At 41.1% G+C, this 12,675-nt stretch overlaps 1 protein-coding gene across 3 annotated transcripts in view; it reads right to left on the bottom strand.

Annotated features, from left to right (window-relative positions):
• COL4A3 (collagen type IV alpha 3 chain) overlaps positions 1-12,675 on the bottom strand; it is a 104,172-nt gene that overhangs the window by 53,134 nt on the left and 38,363 nt on the right. For all 3 annotated transcript variants that reach the window (XM_043522343.1, XM_043522342.1, XM_037909097.2), the window contains exons 10-18: positions 10,931-10,993; positions 10,325-10,360; positions 10,159-10,200; positions 6,518-6,595; positions 5,034-5,096; positions 4,748-4,804; positions 2,381-2,425; positions 1,526-1,579; positions 1,186-1,227 (exon numbers count right to left, since the gene is read on the bottom strand). In XM_043522343.1, coding sequence (XP_043378278.1) covers positions 1,186-1,227; positions 1,526-1,579; positions 2,381-2,425; positions 4,748-4,804; positions 5,034-5,096; positions 6,518-6,595; positions 10,159-10,200; positions 10,325-10,360; positions 10,931-10,993 — 480 coding nt within the window. The remainder of the gene's footprint in view (positions 1-1,185; positions 1,228-1,525; positions 1,580-2,380; positions 2,426-4,747; positions 4,805-5,033; positions 5,097-6,517; positions 6,596-10,158; positions 10,201-10,324; positions 10,361-10,930; positions 10,994-12,675) is intronic.

Consider the following 12,675-nt stretch of genomic DNA (forward strand, 5'->3'; position numbering starts at 1 on the left):
GGGTGACGCTAAACAGCGGCTAAAACAATACTGATTATTTCCAGACTGGCTGTTCTGTTGGGAGAAATATTGGGACCTAGCCCATTCTTTTGACCTTATGACATCATGAGACCTTGTGTTTGCTCATTGCTAATTCCACAATAATTGTTCACAAGCCACTGTATTTGAAGTTAGGATCTATACATGTGTAATGAGCGATGGCCACATACATGCAGACAGTCCTGGGACTTTCAGCACTACTTGCACTTAAGGAGAACTCTTTCATCTGTGAGTATAGTCACTGGGGCAAGCTGCAAGTTGGAGACATTCACAAACATTAAGCCAGTATTACATGTATTACATGTACATAAAGGATGTACATAAAGGATGGATGTTCCCATTAATGATAATAGTACAGTGCTACCAAGTTTGCATGAAACATGTGCATGAGCAAAACTGGAACTTAGAGACAACAATAAGTTATTGCTCCTTGGTGGATTATTTTCCAGGTGAATAAACAAAGTTGAACATCAGCCACCTTTCAAACCATTGTATGTATTTCATTCAACAGTGGCCAGATAATAGTGATCACCATTGCCTAACCACACTCAGTATAGTGAGTCACATATAAATCACACAACATAACATGAATATTAGCCCTGAAATTAAAGAAATGTCAGAGGCTGAGCTTGAAGCTCACAAATATTTTTCATTTATTAATTTATTTATTTTGTACAAAGCTCTTGCTAAGCCAGATGATACAAACAGGTTAATGTTTTAAAAAAGAACTGCGTGTAAGCAACTGGAGTCAAAGGCTGCCCTCAGACATGTACACGGGCTTCTAGGAAAGTCAGAAACAGCATGCATGCATCAATGAGATGATTTTGCTTCTAGTTTGCAAAGCCTTTTGATATTTAAAAACTAGCAGCAATTGTTCTAGACATGATTATGGTGTCACTTTGGAAATGTAACTATTGTGAACTTTCATGGCTGTTTCATGACAATTAACTCTCCAGTTGAAATGAATGAGGTGCATGCTTCTCACGGTCCATTCCTGCAATGAGCTCTGCACACGGGGCGAGAGCCCCACTGACTCCGTATTTTGAGTCAGCAGTGCTTTAGTCATGGCACCATGGGGATTACTTTTATTTGAACATTTAAAAAACATGACACTACTATGTTAATCCAAGCATAATTTGCACTTACGGGACCAGGAAATCCTGGTGGGCCAATGTCTCCTTTCCTCCCCTGCATGAGAAAACAGAAATGGGCCAACAGTTAGATACATTAAAAACAAATTACTCACAAGCCTTCACAGCGTTTTGAATATCAACTATATGTTAATCCGACAGATCTCTAAGATGAACTTCATATTAAGTAGAGCTGAGTGGATCGCTATTTATGGTGTTTATTCAATTATTTCACTTACTGTCATTTTTTGCCATGTCACTGCATGAACACTGTATGTCTAGTGATATATGAGCCAAAATCCAATAAACAAACAAGAAAACCCAACCCCAAAATAACAAGGATATTACGTAATTACCTTAGTGCCTGCTCTGCCAGGCAATCCTGCGTAGCCATGTTCACCCTTCTCTCCCTGTAGATGAGAGAACAGAATTATTATTAGGGATTAGTCTTCTACCTATTTCATACATAAAATCTGACATTAAAAGCCTAGATCATTCCTACTGCTGGAAAAAAGAGCGTGAGTGGCTCAGGGAGAGGAAATCCCTGTGAGAATTCCTGTATGGAGATCTCCCCACATCATCCTATTGAGGGAGGGGTTTACATGCCTACAAGCCCAACCTTCAAATCTGGCAGATCAAGCGACATCTGCAGAAGGACAAGTACATCTGCATGGAGGCCCTCTATCCCATACTGGCTATAGCCACCTCAGGGCCTCCCCTCAGTGCACTGTAGCCCATTTGAAGCTTTGCTACTGGGACATCTCTGATTGCGGTTGCTCCCACGACTCCCAAGGGTTTTGAAGCGGATAAGATAGCACATTATCAGCTGTATTTTCTTTTCTGACTCATTTTAACAGAGCTGCATGGAGGACAACGTGAATCTCCCCAGCCCAAATACTCCTCCCTAGAGACTGCCCAGGCTGCCCTATCTCAAACACAGTGCTGGTCTGTGTAGGGTCTGGAGGGAAAAGAGTGCTACAGAGGCAGCCGGGCCCCCTGTCTGCAGGGAAGACTGCATGCAAAGCATCCCCTCTGTGCCTGGATCTCTGGCCCAAAGCTTGGTGTATAGGAATACAGTTCCAAAATGTATTCAGATGTACATTTCAAGTACAAATCGAAGTAGAGAAGAGCTGTAACACAGAGATACAATCCTGTCACACTTACGCAGCTCTTATTAATATAACAGAACAATTAAAAGGTGTCTTCATTACCAGAAAGCCATGTGGACCGGGGGTACCATCTTTTCCAGGGTTACCCTACCAAAAAAAAAAAAAAAAAAAGTGCACAATCACAAAAAGGTCACGAGTAATGCTGCATTCTGGAGAAGAAATGGCTAAATTCTGCACTCATGTCTGTGCTTTCTATCCCTACGGCTCTAGGACAGAGATTTAAGTTATTTTAAAATGTACATTATTGTTGCTAATCACTTATAGCTCCGCCAGCGTACACAGAACTTTACAAAACACAGAGTAAAACATTCCTCAGACTGAAGAGTTAATAATCCTACAAAGGAGTGGTAAATGCTGCCTCTTTCACCAGCAGAGTCCCACTGACCTGCAGGATTCCCTTTGAAGTGAGGTAAACAAAAGACAAGACAGTAAACAAGATAACAGCTCTGATAAAGGAGACAGCTGAGGAAATAAGGTAGAAAAGATGAGTGCAGGAAATGGGTTTAAGGAATGATTTGAAAAGGAGAAAAGTGAGAGCAGCCATTTGGTGAAAAAGAATTGGGAGACTGTTCCGAACATAGTGCAAGCAGGAAATAAAGTGTCAAAGTAAGAGTTGAAGAAGAAGACAACTAAATTATTTGGGGCAGAGACTGTAATTTTCTATGTGTATGTACAGAGTTTGGCACAACAAAGCCTTGGATTGGTTGGTCTCTAATTTCTACTGCAGTATAAATATAAAAAATATTAACAATAATTAAAAAGAGAGGCCTAGGAAGAGTGTGTGTGCAGAAGGAGAATAGGAGGAAACAGGAGGAGAGATGTAGGCAAACGAGAGGTTATTTAGCACTTTGAAGGTGAGCATGAGGAGCTTGAACTTGATGCAAGAAAGAGAGGAGTCAGTGAAAGAATAAAAGGTGGGTGGAAAGTGAGTCAGTCAGAGCAGTAGGGGAGGAAGTTCAGTTTAGCAGCAGCTTTTGGATATACTGAAGAGGGGAAAAGATTACATGGCAAAAGATGGCCAAGGCATGAGCACTTGCACTAGAGAGAAGAGGGGAATACTGAAAGAATGACAGGACTTAACAAGAAATAGTATGTGGGAACGGAAGGAGAGCGAGGAGTCAAGGATGACACTGAGATTGCAAGTCTGAGAGGACAGCATGTACCCTCTGGTGTGTTTGTGTTCAGGGCCCTCTTAGTGACAATTCACAGAGGAAGTGAGTTGTTACAGCTCCCAGCAGAGGCTTGGCTCTTTAGCTGAAGGAGTAACCCCTCATGCTTTTAGCTCTGGAGCCCCCTGGTTCAAGCCTCACAGTGTTGGCCAAGAGGGTGGCCATCACAAGTGCACTTGTGAAGAAGAGACAGTGAAGGGAAGAAGCAGCGGAGGCTGAGGAGGAATCATGAGAAGCTCTGACTTGTTGGGCAACATAAATATTTACTATTTTGCACTAAGAAGTTAAACAGAAAAGAGATTTTTCATAATTTACCTTTTTATAAAAATAATATAGCAAATTACTGTAAATAGCATCTTTCATCAGAGGATCTCAGAGAACCCCATAATCATCATAAATTCAATCTAAGCACATTACAGGCCCAGTCTTGCAGTTGTTACTCATATAATTAAAGCTATTGAAGCCCATGAGACTTTGATGTGAGGAAGGGCTGCAGGATCACACCATAAGTAAGTGATACAAAATTAGCAGGCTCAAAGGCTGATAACTGATTCTTTGAATACATTTCCTGTTTTTTCTCAAATCTATATGCTTCCTACAAATATTATAAAATCTTGCATTCACACCTGTCTATTAAACTCTTTTCAAAATGTGCAGAGATAAACTTAACCTCATTATACCTTCATTGCTATCAGTCTTATTATTTACATGCAATATTTCAAACACTGGAGTCAGTCCTTTGAAACTGTATGAAGTACTGATATGGTAAGAAAAGTAACTAAATATGGCTCCTTTCTCCACAGACGTGTTGGAGTGGAATGTATTGAGAGTCATGTCTTCTGCCTTAATTGACAAAAATATGTCTACTTAAAATATCTTTACTCCTGCTAGCATTGCACAGTCACTGCATCGATTGGAGAGTGAGCAGGATTCCTTTCTGGCTCATGCATCATAACAGAACTGTTGACCAAGTTCCAACCATAGAACCTTTGCTCTATGATATGCAGAAGTGCGTCCTCAACTGAGCTTTAAGTACAGCTCAGGAAGCATGTGCCAGAAAGAATACTCACTTGACTTTCAGATTCCAGGTTGAGTTCACTGGACAAAAATCTCTTTTCACCTAAAAGCCTAGTAAATTTGCTCTGGAAGTCATTGAAAGACAAAGCTGGATCTCCACAATAACACAGAAATGTTTTCAGAGAAGAATGACACTTTAAAGTGTTTAACTTTTCACACGTACCTGTGGGCCAGGCTCTCCTGGGTCACCTTTTTGACTTTGAAAATCTCCAGGAAAACCCTGTAACAAATCCACACATATTTTCAGATTCACATTTCTGCACCTTAATCCATTTTGTATTATTTTATTACCTTGTACAATGAAGTCTGATTACAGCTTCTGTTAATAGATCTTAATTGATGGCTAGACCAAGGAGTATAAATACGGACTCCGAATAGCAACATTTTCCATGTGAATGTGATGCTGTATGAAGGTCCTGGATTTTGAGAGATTTACTTTGATCACTTACCAATGACCCAACAGGTCCTGGGAGACCCCTTGATCCTTTCTCTCCTTTCTCTCCTTTCAAGTCCTGTCACAACAAAATAAAATATTTATTTAGTCTTTCAGATTTTTCAGTGCCTCCAAAAAAACTCTTAGGTGTTTTATACACAGGGAAACCCAAAATTACAAACACATTTTAATTAAACAAATTAAAAGCTTGATCTAGGTAAGGCAGAGATAATGTTAGTAGCCTGATTAAGCAGGTAGAAAAGTTGGCAATTTTTATCACTATCTGTGATTGAGGTGATTTGCCATTTGCAAATCAAGGGACCAATCATTTTCTCAGATGTTTGCCTCTTGGGCTGAAATTTTCCAGGTTTGTTCTTAACCTGAGTACAATTTTTTTGGAAAGTTTGAACAAAAACAGTTTAATTGTTTTCAAGTGAAAAGGGGGAAAAATACACTTTTACTTGTATAAAAATATTTTTGTGAGCCTTTTTGGAACAGCTCTAGTGACTCAGGCTCAGACCTTCAAAGGTATCTAGGTGGCTAACTCCCACTGATTTCAATCGGATATCAGTGCCTAATAAATACCTTTGAGGATCTGGGCCTCAGTGATTTGGGATAAAAACTTGAAATTTGTCAGGGACATGGGCTATAGGTCAACACAGCCTTTCTCAGTCTACTGAAAATCCATTTGGTTTGGCCAAGTTGAAAGTGTTCTATTTTGCACATACCCACTGTTTTTTGTCTCCACAACAGGCTTTTTACAAATGATCACTAACATCCCATTGGCACTGTGCACATGTGCATATTGGTATTGTTGCCTCATCTATCACTGCTGTATGAACATATAATAAGAAGAGCTTGTTATCTAGATAGAGAAGACAAAGAGTGGGAGAAAGAAAATATTATTATCTCCATTTTCCAGATATGGAAATGAGGCATTAAGGGCCAGATTTTCAAAGCTATTTAGGTACCTAGTGGGATTTTCAAAAGTGCCTAAGCAAGTTAGGCACCTAACTCTGAACTGAGTTCAAGTGACTTGCCCAAGGTCATGCAGAAAGTCTGTGGCAAAACTGGGAACTGAATCTAAACCTCCTGAGTCCCAGACCAGTGATTCAGTCACAAGACTGTCCTTTCAACTGCCAAGACAGTCTCATTCAATGCACAACCTCTCAATGTTCTATTGGTTCGACACATGTTCGACAAAAAGTTGAGAGGAATTTCATTTTTAATGTGTGGGGGGTGCATGGAATATAAGGATGTGGATGGAAAGAGGCCGTATGTCTAAGCTGCCCTGTATCATTCTATATGACATATGAAGGTGTGCTTAGGAGGGGGCTGGGCTCTGAAGGAGAAAATAGAATAAATATAAAATACCAACAGTATAAATACTGAGAAACTTCTGTCTTGTGACCCAGAGCAAAGCAACTGTGTATATGACCCAAAGCAAATGTGGCTCAAGGTAAAACACACAAGTTGGTTTATAAATAATTATTTTACTACCTTCATATGATCTGGTTCGCTTAATGTCACAATAACTGTTCCTGGGGGCCCAGGGGGTCCTGTTGATCCAGGTTCACCCTGAAAATAAAAAGAAAGATGATTCAAATAAAGTTAATACTCTATGGCCTAGGGGCATTGCTGGCACATGATGGCATATATCACATTGGTAGATGTGCAGGTGAACGAGCCTCTGATAGTGTGGCTGATGTGATTAGGCCCTATGATGGTGTCCCTTGAATAGATATGTGGACACAGTTGGCAACGGGCTTTGTTGCAAGGATAGGTTCCTGGGTTAGTGGTTTGTTGTGTGGTGTGTGGTTGCTGGTGAGTTTTTGCTTCAGGTTGGGGGGCTGTCTGTAAGAAAAGACTGGCCTGTTTCCCAAGATCTGTGAGAGTGATGGGTTGTCCTTCAGGATAGGTTGTAGATCCTTGATGATGCGTTGGAGAGGTTTTAGTTGGGGGCTGAAGGTGACGGCTAGTGGCGTTCTGTTATTTTCTTTGTTGGGCCTGTCCTGTAGTAGGTGACTTCTGGGTACTCTTCTGGCTCTGTCAATCTGTTTCTTCACTTTAGCAGGTGGGTATTGTAGTTGTAAGAATGCTTGGTAGAGATCTTGTAGGTGTTTTTCTCTGTCTGAGGGGTTGGAGCAAATGCGGTTGTATCGTAGAGCTTGGCTGTAGACAATGGATCGTGTGGTGTCGTCTAGATGAAAGCTGGAGGCATGTAGGTAGGAATAGCGGTCAGTAGGTTTCCGGTATAGGGTGGTGTTTATGTGACCATCGCTTATTAGCACTGTAGTGTCCAGGAAGTGGATCGGTCCAGGCTGAGGTTGATGGTGGGATGGAAATTGTTGAAATCATGGTGGAATTCCTCAAGGGCTTCTTTTCCATGGGTCCAGATGATGAAGATGTCTATAATGTAGCGCAAGTAGAGTAGGGGCATAAGGGGACTAGAGCTGAGGAAGCGTTGTTCTAAGTCAGCCATAAAAATGTTGGCATACTGTGGGGCCATACGGGTACCTATAGCAGTGCCGCTGATTTGAAGGTATACATTGTCCCCAAATGTGAAATAGTTATGGGTGAGGACAAAGTCACAAAGTTCAGCCACCAGGTTTGCCGTGACGTTATCGGGGATACTGTTCCTGACGGCTTGTAGTCCATCTTTGTGTGGAATGTTGGTGTAGAGGGCTTCTACATCCATAGTGGCCAGGATGATCACCGATGGATTGTAGTTTCCTCAGGAAGTCAGTGGTGTCTCGAAGATAGCTGGGAGTGCTGGTAGCGTAGGGCCTGAGGAGGGAGTCTACATAGCCGGACAATCCTGCTGTCCTTGCCAATGCCTGAGGTGATGGGGTGTCCAGGATTTCCAGGTTTATGGATCTTGGGTAGCAGATAGAATACCCCAGGTCGGGATTCCAGGGGTGTGTCTGTGCGGATTTGTTCTTGTGCTTTTTCAGGGATTTTCTTTAGCAAATGCTGTAGTTTCTTTTGGTAACCCTCAGTGGGATCAGAGGGTAATGGTTTGTAGAAAGTGGTGTTGGAGAGCTGCCGAGCAGCCTCTTGTTCATATTCCGATCTATTCATGATGACGACAGCACCTCCTTTGTCAGCCTTTTTGATTATGATGTCAGAGTTGTTTCTGAGGCTGTGGATGGCATTGTGTTCTGCACGGCTGAGTTTATGGGGCAAGTGATGCTCCTTTTCCACAATTTCAGCCCGAGCACGCGGTGGAAGCACTCTATGTAGAAGTCCAGTCTGTTGTTTTGACCTTCAGGAGGAGTCCACCCAGAATCCTTCTTTTTGTAGTCTTGGTAGGAAGGTCTCTGTGGGTTAGTATGTTGTCAGAGGTGTGTTGGAAATATTCCTTGAGCCAGAGACGTTGAAAATAGGATTCTAGGTCACCACAGAACTGTATCATGTTCATGGGGGTGGAGGGGCAGAAGGAGAGGCCCCGAGATAGGACAGATTCTTCGGCTGGGCTAAGAGTATAGTTGGGTAGATTAACAATATTGCTGGGTGGGTTAAGGGAACCACTGTTGTGGCCCCCTGTGGCATGTAGTAGTTTAGATAGTTTAGTGTCCTTTTTCTTTTGTAGAGAAGCAAAGCATGTGTTGTAAATGGCTTGTCTAGTTTTTGTAAAGTTCAGCCACGAGGAAGTTTGTGTGGAAGGTTGTTTTTTTATGAGAGTATCCAGTTTTGAGAGCTCATTCTTAATCTTTCCCTGTTTGCTGTAGATACAATTATTTATTCACCCACCCCTTCACTTAAAAAGACGCACAGAAAGTGTATGACTTTCAATGTTATTTCTGTCTTTTCTACAAGCAGAAGAGTAGAGGTGTGTATGTTTATTGACATCACAGTATCTAGTAATAGCTCACAGATATAAATGTTGTTTCCAATGCAGTTTCCACAAAACCAATATAGCATCACTTTCTCCCTAATCGTTTTTTAAAGAATCTCTCCTCATAGCAGTTGGAGTTCTTCTCCCATTCTGATGACGTTAACCTGTTAGTAAAAACACAGTCCCTTTGCTAAATTCTTTTAAAGACTGCAGCCTAATAGAATACAGATAGATGGCTGTAATAGATTGCTGCCTCACACAATCAGCTTTCACATTTGACCTAAAATGTTGGAATTTTAGTGCACTCTTTCACTGAGGGCTGCTGAGAACAGAAAAAATCCTAAAAACCATCAGCAGGCATTTTAAACAGCTTTCAGCCATTCATGTGTTATTTTGCGTATGTTATCAGTAACAATTTACAAGAAATATAGTAATGTCTTCTGTGAGGCTAGCTAGCTAGAATTTGGAAGAGTCAAGGTCACCTGAGGTCATCAGTTCCATTTTTAGGAATTTAGCCAAGACAATTTCAATAAATATGTTTACCAGCTAGGTGATTACATAACTAACATTAATTTCAGTGTGCCCAACTCCTGTAATCAGATCTGCACAGACAAATAATTGCATTCATGAGGACTCCAATGACTAAGCTGGGACTCCTCACGGATGTAAAGCTCCACTTGCCAGGATCCAATTGCAAGATTGGGGTCTATGAGACAATACATTTGCTTATGGTCACTTGTAATTTGCATTGAGGCACATTTGATCATGGGGTGATATAATAGTGTGAGTGACAAAACATCCTATTTTTATGGTATAACACTTGAGGTTTTCTTGGAAGATATTCTTGGAGTTTCAGAAAGCACCACAAAGATGAACACTTAAAAAGGCAGGATCAGAGCATCTAAGAATGACAGCTGTTATTAGTTTATTTATTATTCAACTCAACTTTATTTATTATTCAATTGGCTAGTGGAGGAACAGGATTTCCAAACACTGTATTGCTAATGTAATGTAAACCACATTACTACTTTTTATTAGTAAATACTGACGACTGGCTCCAAGAAGTTAAGCTTCCTCTTAAACTGTTAGCCTGCTTCTATCTTTCAGTTATGTGAAGACAGTTTGTCCTTTAATGTTACCTTGTCCCCATACTCCAGTGAAAGCAGTCTGCAAAGATTCTCCATTCACGTATATAGAGCAAATTATTTTTGCTTCACGGTACTTCCTCTTCAAAAGATTTCATCATAGTAAGAAGAAATCCACAGCAAAACTTTCTAATGTTATAATTATATTACATAGTTACCTGTATTCCTTTGGTTCCTATGATCTTAATCCCCATGACACCCTACAAAAGAGTTTTTAAAACATTATTTTTTTCTTGTTTTAAAAAGCACCCATAAATAATGAATGAAAAAATGATGTTACATTAGATTTAAGAGTTTTAATTTTTATAGCAAATCTCAGGATACCTTACGTCCTGGAAGTCCCATTCTCCCTGAAACACCCTAGAGAAAACAAAATGAAATGAAAAGAAAAAAAACAGAACAGTAAAACAGTAAATAGTAGAATCCTCAGACCTGATATAAGGCCTTATTCAGAGCCCACTGAAGTTAATGGGAGTATTTCCGTTTACTTCAGTGGGTTCTGGATCAAGCTTCTGGTGCCAGATTTTCAGCCAGGTCTTGCCATGGTTTATTTATTGCGCCTGCAATTCATTGTGGATACAAATATCAGTAGTATGTCTAAACACCTGATTTGCAAGTGCAAACACTATGTGTATAACTGGAATTAAATGTGAATTTAAAAAATATATGTGCAATTATTTGAAGATGCAAAATTATGTCCACACAAATTGAAGCTACTCTTGAAAATCTATTCTTTAATTAGCAAACATAAAAAAATAAAATAAAAACAAATCTGTCAGACATATGAATTTACAGATTTTACACACTCATGGAATTTTCAAACTTTAGGAGTCAATGGCACATATTCTTGGCAAATGGGTGACTAACTCCCTTAGGCTCGTTGGAAACACCCAGCCTTAAATCATAAAAATATACTGATTTTATACTCACTGAAGATCCCGGAGGGCCTTGTGGTCCAACTAGCCCTTGGAGTCCTCGAGGACCTGGTTCACCCTTTATATTAAACAAGAAATGAGAATAAATTTCCTGATGTTAAGAAAATGCAAGAATATAAATGATCCACTATGCATGGAAATATCTGGGCACTGGAGAGTGAGTTACAGTCATAGAAGCAAAGTTATCTCTTAATTTTATTATTTTCATGTTTCAGTTAAATATTATTTAAGCTAGGCTTTTGTTTTTAATGTCTTTATATTAATGATAAAAATAACCTTTTAAGTATGGGTTTTATTACTATAGAACCAAAAACGCTCAATGGAAAAATTACAGTTTTTCCATTGAAATCATTACAGCTATTTCACAAATATTACTTGGTCAAATTTGCGATAAATTGGGCAGGTCTGCTTATGAACAAAAGAACTGCAATCCTGGATCAAACCAGTAGTCTTCCTAATAATCCTGAATCCTGTCTGTGAAAACAGCCATATCCAAAGGAAGGTGCCGTCAGTCCTTTAGGGTATGTCTACATTGCAATGTCAGCCCAGAGCTAGTAGAACTCGAGTTAGTAGACCTCGGGTTTGTTAACCTAGGGCTTGAGCATCTACACTCATTTGAAACCCCAGGCTAGGAATTGTTGGACCCTGGGACCCAACCTGGGGCTCCAGGATCTACACAGCATTATGTGGGCCTTAGTCCAACCACGATTATCCCATACTTCTTAGTGTCCTCTCAATATGTAGCCACTCTAGCCCTTTGTTTGTGGAGCAGTATGAGAAAATCTGACTGTCCACCAAACTTGACTGTCCAGACAACAAAGAAAGTCAGCCCATGGGATTGTGGGATACTTTTGGTGGACTCCCAGAACATGAGTCCAATGGGACTGCACCTACACTGCAAAAAAATAGGGCTTGAACCCTGGCTCCCGGCTTGACTGAGGCTCGAACCCTCTACCCCGTGGGTCTTGGCACCCTGGGTCCGTGACCTGGGTTAGTGCGATTTGTATGTAGATGGAAGAGAGAACAGGCTTTAGCCTGAGATCAAACCCTGAGTTTACCTTACGGTTTAGACATACCCTCTGTGGACAGTTATGGAATAACCACCCAGATGGAATATTTCTTCTCAAACTGTGGTCTGTGAACCACCAGTGGTCCGCGAGCTCCATTCAGATGGTCTGCGGACAGTTCCCTCTAAGGTGTGCGCCTGGGTGGCCACACATGAGAGATGAAGGGCCACCCACCTATTAGTGGAACTCCGCAGGCGTGGCTCCACTAATTAGGTGCCTGGACCCTGGAGAGGACGCACATGTAAGGTGAGGTGGTGGTTCTGGGGGGATGAGGGGGGTGGGTGGTGCGAGAAGAGGGGTGGGGGAATTTGGGATGTGCAAGGTTGCGGCAGCCAGAGAAAGAGGTGATTTTCCCCAGCTCTAGGGCTGCGGCTGCCAGGGAGAGATGGGCTTCCTTCCCAGCCTCGGCTCTGTGGCTGCTGCAGTGGGGGAGAGACCTCTCTTCTTCCCAGCCCAGCTCGGTGGCTGCTGCAGTGAGGGAGAGAGGGCACATCCATTGCATTAGAAAGGTACGACTGATATTAAAATATGAGTTGTGCGCTTTTATTTATAGAACAAAAGAAGTTAATTATTATGTTTTTTATATAGCGCTTTTATCCAAAGCACTTTACAATGGTTAGCTAATGGTACAAACAACATTTGGAAAGATCACTGAATGGTCCACCGAGACCCT

Source organism: Chelonia mydas, chromosome 9, assembly GCF_015237465.2.
Source record: "Chelonia mydas isolate rCheMyd1 chromosome 9, rCheMyd1.pri.v2, whole genome shotgun sequence".
In the NCBI taxonomy this organism is placed as follows: Eukaryota; Metazoa; Chordata; order Testudines; family Cheloniidae; genus Chelonia; species Chelonia mydas.